The sequence below is a fragment of the Somniosus microcephalus genome, chromosome 13 (genome assembly GCF_052327205.1).
Source record: "Somniosus microcephalus isolate GS21.2 chromosome 13, FLI_Smic_1.0, whole genome shotgun sequence".
Taxonomy (NCBI): Eukaryota; Metazoa; Chordata; class Chondrichthyes; order Squaliformes; family Somniosidae; genus Somniosus; species Somniosus microcephalus.
This window is the reverse complement of record NC_140999.1, coordinates 5321229-5338232: the sequence shown is the minus strand read 5'-3', so window position 1 is coordinate 5338232 and position 17004 is coordinate 5321229. Positions and strand designations below refer to the sequence as shown.

The 17004-nt window shown below is 53.6% G+C and overlaps 1 protein-coding gene across 2 annotated transcripts in view; it reads left to right on the top strand.

Moving 5' to 3' along the window:
* The window catches only part of LOC147108000 (vascular cell adhesion protein 1-like), a 37037-nt gene extending 20595 nt beyond the window's left edge, over window positions 1-16442 (top strand). For both annotated transcript variants that reach the window (XM_086004394.1, XM_086004393.1), the window contains exons 8-9: window positions 6505-6777; window positions 15548-16442. In XM_086004394.1, coding sequence (XP_085860520.1) covers window positions 6505-6777; window positions 15548-15729 — 455 coding nt within the window. In that variant the 3' untranslated portion in view covers window positions 15730-16442. The remainder of the gene's footprint in view (window positions 1-6504; window positions 6778-15547) is intronic.
* The last annotated feature ends 562 nt before the right edge of the window (window positions 16443-17004 follow it).

The window sequence follows — 17004 nt, the reverse complement described above, 5'->3', positions numbered from 1 at the left end:
TTAACTCTGTTTCTCTCTCCACAGATGCTGCCTGACCTGCTGAGTATTTCCAGCATTTTCTGTTTTTATTTCAGATTTCCAGCATCTGCAGTATTTTGCTTTTCTGTTTGTGTGAGTGAGGAGTGGACGGGGAGTGGACTGGGAGTGGACGGGGAGTGGAGTGGACGGGGAGTGGACGGGGAGTGGAGTGGACGGGGAATGGACGGGGAGTGGACGGGGAGTGGACGGGGAGTGGACGGGGAGTGGACTGGGAGTGGACTGGGAGTGGACTGGGAGTGGACTGGGAGTGGACGGGGAGTGGACGGGGAGTGGACGGGGAGTGGACGGGGAGTGGACGTGGAGTGGCGTGGACGTGGAGTGGACGTGGAGTGGACTGGGAGTGGACTGGGAGTGGACTGGGAGTGGACGGGGAGTGTAGTGGACGGGGAGTGGACTGGGAGTGGACGGGGAGTGGACGGGGAGTGGACGGGGAGTGAACGGGGGTGGACGGGGAGTGGACGGGGAGTGAACGGGGAGTGGAGGGGGAGTGGACGGGGAGTGGACGGGGGGTGGACGGGGGGTGGACGGGGGGTGGACGGGGAGTGGACGGGGAGTGAACAGGGGGTGGACGGGGAGTGAACGGGGGGTGGACGGGGAGTGGACGTGGAGTGGACGTGGAGTGGACGTGGAGTGGACGGGGAGTGGACGGGGAGTGGACGGGGAGTGGACGGGGAGTGGACGGGGAGTGGACGGGGAGTGGACGGGGAGTGGTCGGGGAGTGGACGGGGAGTGGACGGGGAGTGAACGTGGAGTGAATGGGGAGTGGATTGGAAGTGAACGGGGAGTAGATGGGGAGTGAATTGTGAGTGGACGGGGAGTGAACATGGAGTGAACGGGGAGTTTATTGGAAGTTAACGGGGAGTCGATGGGGAGTCGATGGGGAGTGGACGGGGAGTGGACGGGGAGTGAATGGGGAGTGGATGGGGAGTGAACGTGGAGTGAACGTGGAGTGAACGTGGAGTGAACGTGGAGTGAACGTGGAGTGAACGGGGAGTGGACGGGGAGTGGACGGGGAGTGGACGGGGAGTGGACGGGGAGTGGACGGGGAGTGGACGGGGAGTGGACGGGGAGTGAACGGGGGGTGGACGGGGAGTGGACGGGGGGTGGACGGGGAGTGGACGGGGAGTGGACGGGGAGTGGACGGGGAGTGAATGTGGAGTGGACGGGGAGTGGACGGGGAGTGGACGGGGAGTGGACGGGGAGTGGACGGGGAGTGGACGGGGAGTGGACGGGGAGTGGACGGGGAGTGGACGGGGAGTGGACGGGGAGTGGACGGGGAGTGGACGGGGAGTGGACGGGGGGTGGACGGGGAGTGGACGGGGAGTGGACGGGGAGTGGACGGGGAGTGAACGTGGAGTGAACGTGGAGTGGACGGGGAGTGGACGGGGAGTGGACGGGGAGTGGACGGGGAGTGGACGGGGAGTGGACGGGGAGTGGACGGGGAGTGGACGGGGAGTGGACGGGGAGTGGACGGGGAGTGGACGTGGAGTGGACGGGGAGTGGACGGGGAGTGGACGGGGAGTGGACGGGGAGTGGACGGGGAGTGGACGGGGAGTGGACGGGGAGTGGACGGGGAGTGGACGGGGAGTGGACGGGGGGTGGACGGGGGGTGGACGGGGAGTGGACGGGGAGTGGACGGGGAGTGGACGGGGAGTGGACGGGGAGTGGACGGGGAGTGGACGGGGAGTGGACGGGGAGTGGACGGGGAGTGGACGGGGAGTGGACGGGGAGTGAACGGGGGTGGACGGGGAGTGGACGGGGAGTGAACGGGGAGTGGAGGGGGAGTGGACGGGGAGTGGACGGGGGGTGGACGGGGGGTGGACGGGGGGTGGACGGGGAGTGGACGGGGAGTGAACAGGGGGTGGACGGGGAGTGAACGGGGGGTGGACGGGGAGTGGACGTGGAGTGGACGTGGAGTGGACGTGGAGTGGACGGGGAGTGGACGGGGAGTGGACGGGGAGTGGACGGGGAGTGGACGGGGAGTGGACGGGGAGTGGTCGGGGAGTGGACGGGGAGTGGACGGGGAGTGAACGTGGAGTGAATGGGGAGTGGATTGGAAGTGAACGGGGAGTAGATGGGGAGTGAATTGTGAGTGGACGGGGAGTGAACATGGAGTGAACGGGGAGTTTATTGGAAGTTAACGGGGAGTCGATGGGGAGTCGATGGGGAGTGGACGGGGAGTGGACGGGGAGTGAATGGGGAGTGGATGGGGAGTGAACGTGGAGTGAACGTGGAGTGAACGTGGAGTGAACGGGGAGTGGACGGGGAGTGGACGGGGAGTGGACGGGGAGTGGACGGGGAGTGGACGGGGAGTGAACGGGGGGTGGACGGGGAGTGGACGGGGGGTGGACGGGGAGTGGACGGGGAGTGGACGGGGAGTGGACGGGGAGTGGACGGGGGGTGGACGGGGGGTGGACGGGGGGTGGACGGGGGGTGGACGGGGAGTGGACGGGGAGTGGACGGGGAGTGGACGGGGAGTGGACGGGGAGTGGACGGGGAGTGGACGGGGAGTGGACGGGGAGTGGACGGGGAGTGGACGGGGAGTGGACGGGGAGTGGACGGGGAGTGGACGGGGAGTGGACGGGGGGTGGACGGGGGGTGGACGGGGAGTGGACGGGGAGTGGACGGGGAGTGGACGGGGAGTGGACGGGGAGTGGACGGGGAGTGGACGGGGAGTGGACGGGGAGTGGACGTGGAGTGAATGGGGAGTGGATTGGAAGTGAACGGGGAGTAGATGGGGAGTGAATTGTGAGTGGACGGGGAGTGAACATGGAGTGAACGGGGAGTTTATTGGAAGTTAACGGGGAGTCGATGGGGAGTGAATTGTGAGTGGATGGGGAGTGAATGGGGGGTGGACGGGGAGTGGATGGGGAGTGAACGTGGAGTGGAAGGGGAGTGAACGGGGGGTGGACGGGGAGTGGACGGGGAGTGGACGGGGAGTGGACGGGGAGTGGAAGGGGAGTGGGAGGGGAGTGGGAGGGGAGTGGGAGGGGAGTGAATGGGGAGTGGACGGGGAGTGGACGGGGAGTGGACGGGGAGTGGAAGGGGAGTGAATGGGGGGTGGACGGGGAGTGGACGGGGAGTGATGAAGCATGGGATGTGAAGTGAGGAACTGAGTGAGGACAGACTGACTGAATCTAAATAAAAATGGTATTTCTCTGTCCCAGTGACTCAGAGTGATCGGCTCCTGGAGCCCTAACCACAAACTCACAGTTTCCCGTCTGTAACTTTGTGTAATTCATAATCTGAGGAAACTAAACCACATGAAATGCTAAAAGCAGATGTGACGCGGTGAGTGACTCCCTCACAGGGACAAGGAGTCGCGGCCGTTCTCCGGCCTGTGCGGGGTTTGCTAACCTGATCCAGCCAGTGTTTGGGAGTCAGTTGGTCCCAACAATACTCAGTTCATAGAAACATAGAAAAATAGGAGCAGGAGTCGGCCATTCGGCCCCTCGAGCCTGCTCCGCCATTCAATATGATCATGGCTGATCCTCTATCTCAATACCATATTCCCGCTCTCTCCCCATACCCCTTGATGCCTTTTGTGTCTAGAAATCTATCTATCTCCTTAAATATATTCAGTGACTTGACCTCCACAGCCTTCTGTGGTAGAGTAATTCCACAGGTTCACCATCCTCTGAGTGAAGAAATTTCTCCTCATCTTAGTCCTAAATGTCCTACCCCGTATCCTGATACTGTAACCCCTCGTTCTAGACCCCCCCCCCCCCCAGCCAGGGGAAACATCCTCCCTGCATCCAGTCTGTCTAGCCCTGTCAGTATTTTATACACTTCCATGAGATCCCCTCTCATTCCTCTAAACTCTAGTGAATACAGGCCTAGTCGACCCAATCTCTCCTCATACGACAGTCCTGCCATCCCAGGAATCAGTCTGGTGAACCTTCGCTGCACTCCCTCTATGGCAAGTATATCCTTTCTTAGGTAAGGAGACCAAAACTGCAGACAGTACTCCAGGTGTGGTCTCACCAAGGCCCTGTATAACTGTCGTAAGACATCCTTGCTCCTGTACTCAAATCCTCTTGCAATGAAGGCCAACATACCATTTGCCTTCCTAACTGCTTGCTGCACCTGCATGTTTGCTTTCAGTGACTGGTGTACAAGGACACCCAGGTCCCTTTGTACATCAACATTTCCCAATCTATCACCATTTAAATAATACTCTACCTTTCTGTTTTTCCTACCGAAGTGGATAACTTCACATTTATCCACGTTATACTGCATCTGCCATGTATTTGCCCACTCACTCAACTTGTCTAAATCGCGTTGAAGCCTCTTTGCATCCTCCTCAAAACTCACAATCCCACCTAGTTTCATGTCGTCAGCAAACTTGGAATTATTACATTTGATTCCCTCGTCCAAATCGTTGATATATATTGTGAGTAGCTGGGGCCCAAGCACTGATCCCTGCGGTACCCCACTAGTTACCGCCTGCCACCCCGAAAAAGACCCATTTATTCCTACTCTCTGTTTCCTGTCTGTTAACCAATTTTCAATCCATACCAGTATATTACCCCCAATCCCATGTGCTTTAATTTTGCACACTAACCTCTTATGTGGGACTTTATCAAAGGCCTTCTGAAAATCCAAATACACCACATCCACTGGTTCTCCCTTATCTATTCTACCAGTTACATCCTCAAAAAACTCCAGTAGGTTTGTCAAACACGATTTCCCTTTTATAAATCCATGTTGACTTTGTCTAATCCCGTTGATATTTTCTAAGTGTCCTGTTATCACATCCTTTATAATAGACTCTAACATTTTCCCTACTACTGATGTTAGGCTAACCGGTCTGTAGTTCCCTGTTTTCTCTCTCCCTCCTTTTTTAAATAGTGGGGTTACATTTGCTACCTTCCAATCTGCAGGAGAGGAGTAAATCGACCAGGAGGGTCACACTCCTGATCACTGTCCCGCTGCCCCTGCTGGGAAATGTATGTGTGGAATGAGAGAGGAGTGAATGGGGAGTGAATGGGGAGTGAATGGGGAGTGGCTGGGCAGTGAATGGGGAGTGAATGGGGAGTGAATGGGGAGTGACTGGGGAGTGACTGGGGAGTGAATGGGGAGTGAATGGGGAGTGAATGGGGAGTGACTGGGGAGTGAATGGGGAGTTCGCTCCCTGGTCCCTGATCGCTGATTCCACCGTGGCTACGGGGCTCCTCACCCAGAGTCGCTCTGTCCAATTCGTCACTTCAACAACAACAACTTGTCTTTATATAGTGCCTTTAACGTAGTAAAACGTCCCAAGGCCCTTCACAGGAGTGATTATCAGGACAAAGATTGACACTGAGCCACATAAGGATAAATTAGGGCAGGTGACCAAAAGCTTGGTCAAAGAGGTAGGTTTTAAGGAGCATCTTAAAGGAGGAGAGAGAGGCGGAGAGGTTTAGGGAGGGAATTCCAGAGCTTAGGACCCAGGCAGCTGAAGGCACGGCCGCCAATGGTGGAGCGATTAAAATCGGGGATGCTCAAGAGGCGGGAATTGGAGGAGCGCAGAGATCTCGGAGGGTTGTAGGACTGGGGGAGGTTACAGAGATAGGGAGGGGCGAGGCCATGGAGGGATTTGAAAACAAGGATGAGAATTTTTAAATCGAGGCGTTGCCGGACCGGGAGCCAGTGTGGGTCAGCGAGCACAGGGGGTGATGGGTGAACGGGACTGGGTGTGAGTTAGGACACGGGGCAGTGAGCACAGGGGGTGATGGGTGAACGGGACTGGGTGTGAGTTAGGACACGGGGCAGTGAGCACAGGGGGCGATGGGTGAACGGTACTCGGTGCGAGTTAGGACACGGGGCAGTGAGCACAGGGGGTGATGGGTGAACGGGACTGGGTGTGAGTTAGGACACGGGGCAGTGAGCACAGGGGGTGATGGGTGAACGGGACTCGGTGTGAGTTAGGACACGGGGCAGTGAGCACAGGGGGTGATGGGTGAACGGGACTGGGTGCGAGTTAGGACACGGGGCGGTGAGCACAGGGGGTGATGGGTGAACGGGACTGGGTGAGAGTTAGGACACGGGGCAGTGAGCACAGGGGGTGATGGGTGAACGGGACTGGGTGTGAGTTAGGACACGGGGCAGTGAGCACAGGGGGTGATGGGTGAACGGGACTGGGTGTGAGTTAGGACACGGGGCAGTGAGCACAGGGGTGAAGGGTGAACGGGACTGGGTGTGAGTTAGGACACGGGGCAGTGAGCACGGGGTGATGGGTGAACGGGACTCGGTGCGAGTTAGGACACGGGGCAGTGAGCACAGGGGGTGATGGGTGAACGGGACTGGGTGCGAGTTAGGACACGGGGCAGTGAGCACAGGGGGCGATGGGTGAACGGGACTGGGTGTGAGTTAGGACACGGGGCAGTGAGCACAGGGGGTGATGGGTGAACGGGACTGAGTGTGAGTTAGGACACGGGCAGCAGAGTTTTTGGATGAGTTGAAGTTTGCTTCCTGATTTTCCAGATGGTCCCCGGAACGTTTCCGTAGACGGTGCGGGCAGCGGCAGGGAGAGCGAGGCGCTGATCTTAATTTGCCGCGGAGACGCCAACCCTGAACCCAACATCACCTGGGGGAAAACAGACCCCGGCGGGCAACGGAGGTGGAACATTGCCGGGTCGCGGGGAAGGTCGGAGCTGAGAATCGATTCTCTGAGACCCAACGACCAGGGGATTTACGAGTGTGTCGTGGAGAATAAAATGGGTGAAGTGCGGCTGGAAACTCGGGTCGATGTATCTGGTACGTTTGGTTCTTTTACGTTGACTCTCTCAAGTCAGTCAATAAAAACCCAAATGAAGGACGAGGTGTTACGTACAGCAAAGTCCACGGTTGAAATAACAACAGAAAATGCTGGAAATACTCAGCAGGCCAGGCAGCATCCGTGGAGAGAGAAACAGAGTTAACGTTTCAGGTCTGCGACCCTTCATCAGAACTGAAACGTTAACTCTGTTTCTCTCTCCATGGATGCTGCCTGGCCTGCTGAGTGCTTCCAGCATTTTCTGTTGCTATTTCAGATTTCCAGCATCCGCAGTATTTTGCTATTATATAAAGTCCACGGTTGACTAGGTTAGGAGATCAGTTGAGGTACATCAAGGGGTTAGTCATTAGCGCACATGAAAACAGGGTTTTACAAGCCTGCGGACCGTAGGAAGGGGGAGACTGAGAGACAGTTTTAAACATCCTGGGGAAGAATGGATAAGAGACAATACAATAAATCTCGATTTCAACACAGTGAGGGGGGCGGGGGGGAGAGTGTGGAGGACAGGGGATTTGGAAAGTTCAGAGGAGAACGGACTAGGTTACGATCGGTTACATAGAGAAAAGGTAAAAAAAACAACAAAAAATGACTTGTATTTCTATACCGCCTTTCACGACCTCAGGACGTCCCAAACCGCTTTACAGCCAATGAAGAACTTTTTTGAAGTGTGGTCACTGTTGTAATGTAGGAAACGCCGCAGCCAATTTGCGCACAGCAAGCTCCCACAAACAGCAATGTGATAATGATCAGATAATCCGTTTTTTAGTGATGTTGATTGAGGGATGAATATCGGCCCCGGGACACCAGGGAGAACTCCCCTGCTCTTCTTTGAAATAGTGCCCTGGGATCTTTTACGTCCACCTGAGAGAGCAGACGGGGCCTCGGTTTAACGTCTCATCCGAAAGACGGCACCTCCGACAGTGCGGTGCTCCCTCAGTATTGCCCCTCCAACAGTGCAGCGCTCCCTCAGTACTGCCCCTCCGACAGTGCGACGCTCCCTCAGTACTGCCCCTCCGACAGTGCGGCACTCACTCAGTACTGCCCCTCCGACAGTGCAGCGCTCCCTCAGTACTGCCCCTCCGACAGTGCGACGCTCCCTCAGTACTGCCCCTCCGACACTGCAGCGCTCCCTCAGTACTGCCCCTCCAACACTGCAGCGCTCCCTCAGTACTACCCCTCCGACAGTGTAGCATTCCTCGGTACAGCCCCGTCGACAGTACAGCGCTCCCTCAGTACTGCCCCTCCGACAGTGCGGCACTCACTCAGTACTGCCCCTCTGACAGTGCGGCGCTCCCTCAGTACTGCCCCTCCGACAGTGCGGCACTCCCTCAGTACTGCCCCTCCGACAGTGCGGCGCTCCCTCAGTACTGCCCCTCCGACAGTGCGACGCTCCCTCAGTACTGCCCCTCCGACACTGCAGCGCTCCCTCAGTACTGCCCCTCCAACACTGCAGCGCTCCCTCAGTACTGCCCCTCCGACAGTGTAGCATTCCTCAGTACAGCCCCGTCGACAGTACAGCGCTCCCTCAGTACTGCACCTCCGACAGTGCGGCGCTCCCTCAGTACTGCCCCTCCGACAGTGCAGCGCTCCCTCAGTACTGCCGCTCCGACAGTGCAACGCTCCCTCAGCACTGCCCCTCCAACAGTGCAGCGCTCCCTCAGCACTGCCCCTCCAACAGTGCAGCGCTCCCTCAGCACTGCCCCTCCAACAGTGCAGCGCTCCCTCAGTACTGCCCCTCCAACAGTGCAGCGCTCCCTCAGTACTTACCCTCCAACAGTGCAGCGCTCCCTCAGTACTGTTCCGGGAGTGTCAGCCTGGATTATATACTCAAGTCCTGTAGATGGAGACAGAGAGAGAGAGGAGTTGGAAGTTAGACACTTTGTTGAAATTTCACAGGTGGCAATATGGCCTTATTTTAGTAATTGGATTCGATCCGTTTCCACTCTTGACTTCACAACTCTCACCTGAGCCTCCTACCATGTACTAGGGGTTGCTGCTAATCCTCAGGATCACCGCGGAGCCTCCAGGAATGAAAGATTAATCTCTGGTGTAAAGTCTGTGGGTTGTTTAGTTAATTAATACACAGACTCCAAGAGTAACTTAAAACAGGACTTTACTATTCGAAGGTCAGGGCGAATCTGCCCAATAACTCCTGACACAGCACTTATATACTGGTGTGTTCACCGTCGGTATTACAGTATACAGAAGCCAACAAAGTAGTGCAACACCTAAAGTAGTTCTCTTAAAGGTGGACGGTTACATACAATAGTTCTCTTAAAGGTAGACGGGTACATACACTGCAATCCTCCCTTTTTAGCTTACAACATACTGATTCCCCATTAAACATACATTATAACATATATACAACTTTATGCAAGACAGTTCACAGATTCAGTCTCTCTGGAGGTTTCCGGACTCTGTCCGGATAACGCCTCGGTGGTGTCGTAACTCCCGGCGGGGTAGCAGGTGCTTCTGGCAAGGTCGATTCGGCTTGAAGGACAGTGTCAGGTTCATCTGATTCCAGTATTACCAGATCGGAGGTAGGTGTTCTGGGTATCTCTGTCTCAACATTAACCGTGTAAGGTGGTGGAGTAGGTTGGCCATTTGTGGCTGACCCTATGATCTGGTCAACATGGCGCCTTATTATACTGTCCCCAATGTCCACCGTATACATTAACGGCCCTAGCCTTTTTCCAATAGTTCCAGGCTGCCATTTCTCGGTACGGTAGTCCTGGGCCAAAACTTGTTGACCTATCTGAAAAGATCTAGTTGGCCTTTCATTCATGCCCTGGAATTGCCGGTTCTCTACGTCCCTTCTGACGTTTGGCTTAAGCAAATCCAGCCGGCATCTTAGTCGTCTATTAAAAAACATCATGGCGGGAGTTTGATTTGTGACCGCATGTGTTGCATTCCTGTACGCCAACAAGAAGCTATCCACCTTATGTTGTAAGTTAATGGCTTCATTACCCATGGCCTTTATGGCCTTCTTGAAGGTCTGGACAAACCTTTCAGCCAATCCATTGGAGGCGGGATGGTATGGGGCTGACGTGTAGTGCTTAACCCCATTGCTCTTTAAGAATTTCTTGAATTCTTCGGACACAAATTGCGGTCCATTATCAGAACAGATCTGTTCCGGCAGCCCATTCCTAGCAAACATGGTCCTTAACACTGTGATGGTTTTTTCCGTGGTGGTGGTGGACATCTTTATTACCTCCGGCCACTTGGAGTGTGCATCCACCGCTATTAGAAACATTGAGTCCATAAATGGACCAGCAAAGTCGATGTGTACCCTTTGCCAAGGAGATGAGGGCCACTCCCATGGATGCAGAGGAGCCTGTGGTGGCGCGTTTTGGACCTTCTGGCATCCTAGACAGCTCTTAGTGATTTCTTCGATGTCCCCATCAATGCCTGGCCACCACACAAACGCTCTTGCTAGGTTCTTCATTTTCACTCCACCCAGATGTCCCTCGTGCAGCTCCTTTAACACCTTCTGTTGAAGTTTGGGTGGAATCACCACTCTAGATCCACACATCAGGGTTCCTCGACACACTGACAGCTGTTCTTTTCTCTGCGAAAATGCTGGCAGCGTTGGTTCGCCCTGTGCTGGCCATCCCTCCACCGTTAAATCATAGACTCGTGAGAGAGTCGGGTCATTTCTTGTTTCGTTTTTGATCATCGAATTTGTTACTGGTAGACATTCCACTATGGATGAGTGGAACATCTCTACCGGGTCCACTGTAGTCGCTTCTTCTACTATCGGCAATGGCAAGCGCGATAACCCATCAGCATTTCCATGCTGTTTGGACCTTTTGTATTCGATGTCATATTGGTGTGCCCCAAGTAACACGGACCACCTCTGTAACCTTTGCGCTGTCATGGTGGAAACGGCCTTGTTAGGGTTGAATATGGACACCAACGGCTGGTGGTCTGTCAGTAATGTGAACTTCTTGCCCTGCAGGTAATGATTGAATTTCTTTATGCCCCACACAAGGCTGAGGGCCTCCCTATCTATTTGAGCATAATTTCGCTCCGCGGAGGTCAATGATCGGGACGCGAATGCCACTGGCCTTTCCGAGCCATTTGGTAACTTGTGTGAAAGTACTGCTCCAATTCCATAGGGGGAAGCATCACAAGCTAGACGAAGAGGTAACGTTGGGTTGAAATGAGCCAACACTTCTTCAGAGGTAATCAACGCCTTGCTTCTGCGAAAGGCCTTTTTACATTCCTCACTCCACTTCCATGGTACTTCTTTCCGCAACAGAGCATTCAGCGGCTGCAGCACCGTGGATAGATTCGGCAGAAACTTGTGATAATAATTAATCAACCCCAAGAATGATCTTAACTGTGATACGTTTTCCGGAGCGGGGGCCTTCACGACAGCTTCTATCTTGTCAGGTGACTTGTGCAGCCCCTCTCGGTCAATGACATGACCGCAGTACGAGATCCGTTTTTGGAAGAACTCACATTTCTTGCGATTAACTCGAAGGCCATATTCCTTCAACCTAGTGAGCACCAGTTTCAAATTTGTGAGGTGTTCTTCCTCGTCTTCTCCCGTAATCAGGATATCGTCTAAGTAACACTGCGTGCTTGGAATTCCTTGTAATACCTGCTCCATGGCCCTCTGCCAAATTGCTGGAGCCGAAGCTACCCCAAAAACCAGTCTATTATAACGATACAAGCCTCTGTGTGTGTTGATGGTGAGGTACTGACGCGACTCTTCCTCGACTTCCATTTGTAAGTATGCCTGTGCCAGGTCTATCTTGGTGAAGTGTTTCCCTCCAGCCAACGAAGCAAAGATATCTTCAATCCGCGGAAGCGGGTATTGTACCGTGTGAAGCACCGGATTCACTGTGATCTTGAAGTCTCCGCAGATGCGGACCTTCCCCGGTCCCCCTGGCTTGTCACTTGGTGAAGACTTCATGACGGGAACAATGGGCGTGGCCCACTCACTCCAGTCCACTTTTGACAGTACCCCTGATCGTTCAAGTTCTTCCAGTTCTGCCTCCACAGCAGGTCGTATCGCGTAAGGTACCGATCTGGCTTTGAAAAATTTTGGGCTTGCATGTTCTGCAATCTTAACCTTTGCTTTAATTCCTCGCAGTGTTCCCAGTCCTTGCTGGAATACCTCTTTAGCTTCGTCTAATATTCTGGACAACCGTTCAGGTTTGACATCTTCCTTTCCGGAATCTACCGTCATGGTGTTTAGTGAATGCCAGTCTATCTTTATTTTCCTGATCCACTCCCGTCCCAGAAGTGGTGGACCTCCCTCACGCAACACATACAGGTCCATCCTTTGGTGCTCTTTGTCCTTGTATCTCACCTTGACTTCTATCTTTCCGATGGGGTATACTTTGTGCCCCGTGTATGTCTTCAATACTAGTTCCGTATCCCGTAGGAATTTTTGCTTGAATAACTTTTTATAATCATGCTTATTCATGACCGTCAACGCCGATCCGGTGTCCACTTCCATTTTCACTTGGACTTTTGCAATCTGTAGTGTGATCCAGATAGCTTGTCGGTCAGCTTCATTACTCACATTGTGAATTCTCAGACTATCCAGCTCCTGGCCGTTTGGGTCTGAGTCCGAATTCTGTTCGTCTGAACTCTTCTCAGCCACCTTGTGTACCTTGTTGTACTTTTCCTGTGATGGCTTCCTTTGGTTGTTGGTCTTCTTCCCTGACCGGCATACCTTAACTATGTGACCCAGTTTGCCACATTTCCTACATTCCTGGTTCTTAAACCAGCATTGGTTCTGGTCGTGTGTTGTCTTCCCACAACGATAGCATTTTGTTGTACTCGAGGTAATTTGATCCACACTGAGTGCCGCTGCCTTTAGCTGCATTTCCGCAGTTCCCTTCGCTGCGGCTTCGTGCGATGCTGCAATAAGGACAGCCCTGTCAAGTGTAAGGTCGTTCTCTTCGAGTAGTCGCTTTTGCGTTCCTTCCTTTGACAACCCGCACACGAACTTGTCTCGCAATGCCTCTGTCAGATTCCCTCCAAACTGGCAGTGTTTCGCTAGTCTACGCAGTTCGACCAAGTATTCTGCGTTGCTTTCGTCTTTCCTTTGCGTTCTCGCATAGAATTTGGATCGTTCCACTAACATCAGTGGTGCGGGGTTAAAATGATCCTTCAGGACAGCAACAATATCATCGAAAGTCTGATCCGCCGGTTTAGCTGGTGCTAGTAGATGCTTCAAGAGCCCGTATGTCTTCGCGCCCATCGAGTTTAGCAAGGTTATAGCTTTGTCATCTTCTATTTTATTGGCCTCACAATAGATCTCAATGCGTTCCACATATGTGGCCCAGTCTTCTACCTCGGAGTTAAAATCGTTGATGTTACCACGCTTAGGCATCTTCCTCTCTTCCTGATAACACCACGGATTATTTCTTTAAATTTTCTTTTTTTTTTTCAAGATGGCGGTTCCCGCGAAAATGGCGGTTTCCCGCGCTTATCTTCTCTCCCCGCCCACTTCAATGGCGGTTTCCCGCTTCTGTCTTCTTCTCCGCCTAATGGCGGTTTCCCGCGTTTCTTCCCCTGGCGGAAGGGGTACACTTTCCCCACAGGCGACGGCCGCTGGCTTTCAGGTTCACAGCCTGCGCGTCGGCTTCAGTGCTTTCCCTTTTCTCGGCAGGGCAACCGGCGCTGGGTACACCCCGTTGACGGAGAACAGTTTCAGCCGCTGGACTGGCTCTCGCTCAGTCTCCCTTGCTCGGGCTCTGTCTCTCTCCCGCTCGCTCGGCTCTACCGGCGCTGGGTACACCCCGTTGACGGAGAACAGTTTCAGCCGCTGGACTGGCTCTCGCTCAGTCTCCCTTGGTCGGCTCTGCCTCTCCCGCTCGCTCGGCTCCCAATTGCGCCTCCCAGCCCTCTCGCAGTCCGGTGCTTCCCTCCCCGGCTGCGGCTGAGTTTATCTCTTCCCGCGCCTACGTTCCCGGTCGCAGCGCTTCGTGGCTTCGGTCGCAGCCTGGCCTTTCTCGCCGGTCGCGGTCTAGCTGTCTCACGACGCCGTTGCGTCCCCAGCCTGTCTGTACCACGGCTTCCTTGCTCCACGCTGCCCCAGTCTCAGCGCCTCTGGACCCGACTTCTGTCCGGCTCCTTTCCCCCTCGACCGTGGTCGAGTGCACCGCCCTTATCCTCCGGTTATTCTTTTTACTTTCCCTTACTCACAGTCATCGTGGCCGCCTTGCTTCTCGTGCTGATCGGCTCACTCCTCACCGTGGCAGAAGGGACAGTCAGTGCCTGTTGCTGATGGAAGTCTTTGTCTCTAAATTCTTCCTCCTTTCTAGTTCTGCAGCCTCGAGTTTTCTCCCAGCAGAACGATGAGGGCGGTTGCCTCTTCTCGACGCTCGTTAACTGCTTCGGAAGTATTGTTGCCGCAGGGTACGATCGGACTCGTCGCCACTGTAAAGTCTGTGGGTTGTTTAGTTAATTAATACACAGACTCCAAGAGTAACTTAAAATAGGACTTTACTATTCGAAGGTCAGGGCGAATCTGCCCAATAACTCCTGACACAGCACTTATATACTGGTGTGGTCACCGTCGGTATTACAGTATACAGAAGCCAACAAAGTAGTGCAACACCTAAAGTAGTTCTCTTAAAGGTGGACGGTTACATACAATAGTTCTCTTAAAGGTAGACGGGTACATACACTACATCTGGGGACACTGCTGTGAGCAAAAACTCGGGGAGAAAAGTCATAGGGGCCTTAAAAAAAAAGTGTTTATTCATTTTCTTTGCACACCTTTGTTTATTAGTTATAGAAATATTGGAGATGGTGAAATAGAGGCTGTTTGGCCAGTCCAGAGTTGTCCAATCCGGTAACAGTGTCCGCTGTCCAATTGGCCGCGGGAAGGCGGGGCTCCGTGGGGATGGACGTGTCGGGCGACCAATGATGGGGCTGTGGGGGGGCGGGTTGGAGGTCATGTGATGAAATCTGGAAATTCTCCAGCCAGAGTTGGGCAGCCCCCTTGTCCGGTACATTGCTGGTGCTCGCCAGATTGCCAAACCCTTCCGGATTCCACCCCCCCCCCCGGGAGACTCCCGGAATGCACGATCGCTGCCGCCGCTGGCTACCCGGGAGAGGAGTACTCCCGGGCTCCTGGAAAGAGCAAAAAGTCGATGTTTAGATTTCTGAGGAGTGTTTCCAGCATTTTTTGCTTTTTGGCATTTATATAGGCCCTTTAACGGAGTAAAATGTCCCAAGGCGCTTCGCAGGAGCGTTATCAGACACCGAGTCACCCAAGCAGATATTAGGGCAGGTGACCAAAAGCTTTGGTCAAAGAGGTCGGTTTTAAGGAGCAACTTAAAGGAGAGAGAGGCGGAGAGGTTTAGGGAGGGAATTCCAGAGCTCGGGGCCCAGGCAGCTGAAGGCACGGCCACTGAGGTGGAGCGATTAAAATCGGGGATGCTCTAGAGGCCAGAATTGGGGGAGCGCAGAGATCTCGGGGGGGGTTGTATTGGGTAACGTATTAAACATTCCCCCAGTCAATGCGGGTAACGTATTAAATGTTCCCCGGTTACTGCGGGTAACGCATTAAAGGTTCCCCGGTTACTGCGGGTAACGTATTAAAGGTTCCCCGGTTACTGCGGGTAACGTATTAAATGTTCCCCGGTTACTGCGGGTAACGTATTAAAGGTTCCCCGGTTACTGCGGGTAACGTATTAAATGTTCCCCGGTTGCTGTGGGTAATGTATTAAAGGTTCCCGGTTGCTATGCGGTGTTTGATTGATGAATTCTTTCTCTTCACAGTTATAGTGAAGACTGAACACGAGGCTGTCACTCTGGGCCTTTCTGTCTCTCTGGCAAGTTTGTTGGTGTTTGGAGTTTTGATTTACCTACTCCGCAAGGCTTTGACAAAGGGGAAACCTTCTACTACTGTGAGCAACACCACCAAAACCCCGCCCAGCCCGCCCAGGCAGTCAAGTCCTTAGAGAACCCTTCGTGCGGTCGGCCTCAGGACCTCGGACAGTGGGGATGGGGCAGGAGATTAATGTGAGCTTTTGCAGATGAGCCAGCTTAATCACTAAATGCCGAAAGTAATCAGCCGAACTGCTGCACTATCACAGCCGAAACTCGGCAATTTATAAACTACTTTCAGAGGACAACTGTGCTGTAAAATCTCTAAATTAAGGAGCGGCACTATTTCGCTGACCCACATTGGCTCCCGGCCTGGCAACGCCTCGATTTAAAAATTCTCACCCTCGTTTTCAAATCCCTCCGTGGCCTCCTCGCCCTCTCCCTATCTCTGTAACCCCCTCCAGCCCCACAACCCCCCGAGATCTCTGCGCTCCTCCAATTCTGGCCTCTTGCCCATCCTCGATTTCCATCGCTCCACCATTGGTGGCCGTGCCTTCAGCTGCCTGGGCCCGAAGCTCTGGAATTCCCTCCCTAACCCTCTCTACCTCTCTCTATTCATTTAAGACGTTCCTTAAAACCTCCCTCTTTGACCAAGCTTTTGGTCATCTGCCCTAATTTCTCCTTATGTGGCTCGGTGTCAAATTTTGTTTGATAACGCTCCTGTGAAGCATCTTGGGACATTTTACTATGTTAAAGGTGCTGTATAAATGCAAGTTGTTGTTGAAATATTGTTTTTATTTCAAGATCTGGATGTAGAATCACATGTTATTAAAACATTTTAATTAAATTTGTCTTTGTCAATTCTATGCTCGCGAGAAAATCAATCCTCTCTGAACCTTCCTCTTTGACCCTCTGAAGAGGAAAGACTTGCATTTCACTAGCGCCTTTCATGACCTCACAACACCCCAAAGCGCTTTACAGCCAATGAAGGACTTTTTAAAGTGTAGTCACTGTTGTAATGTAGGAAACGCGGCGGCCAGTTTGCGCACAGCAAGCTCCCACAAACAGCAATGTGATAATGACCAGTTAATCTGTTTTAGTGATTTTTTTTTTGAGGAGGTAACAAGGAGGCTCGATGAGGGTAGTGCGTTTGATGTAGTCTATATGGACTTTAGCAAGGCTTTTGATAAGGTCCTACATGGCAGACTGGTCACGAAAGTGAAAGCCCATGGGATCCAGGGCAAAGTGGCAACTTGGATCCAAAATTGGCTCAGAGGCAGGAAACAAAGGGTTATGGTCGATGGGTGTTTTTGTGACTGGAAAGCTGTTTCCAGTGGGGTTCCGCAGGGCTCAGTACTGGGTCCCTTGCTTTTTGTGATATATATCTGTGATGAAATATTCCATTCATC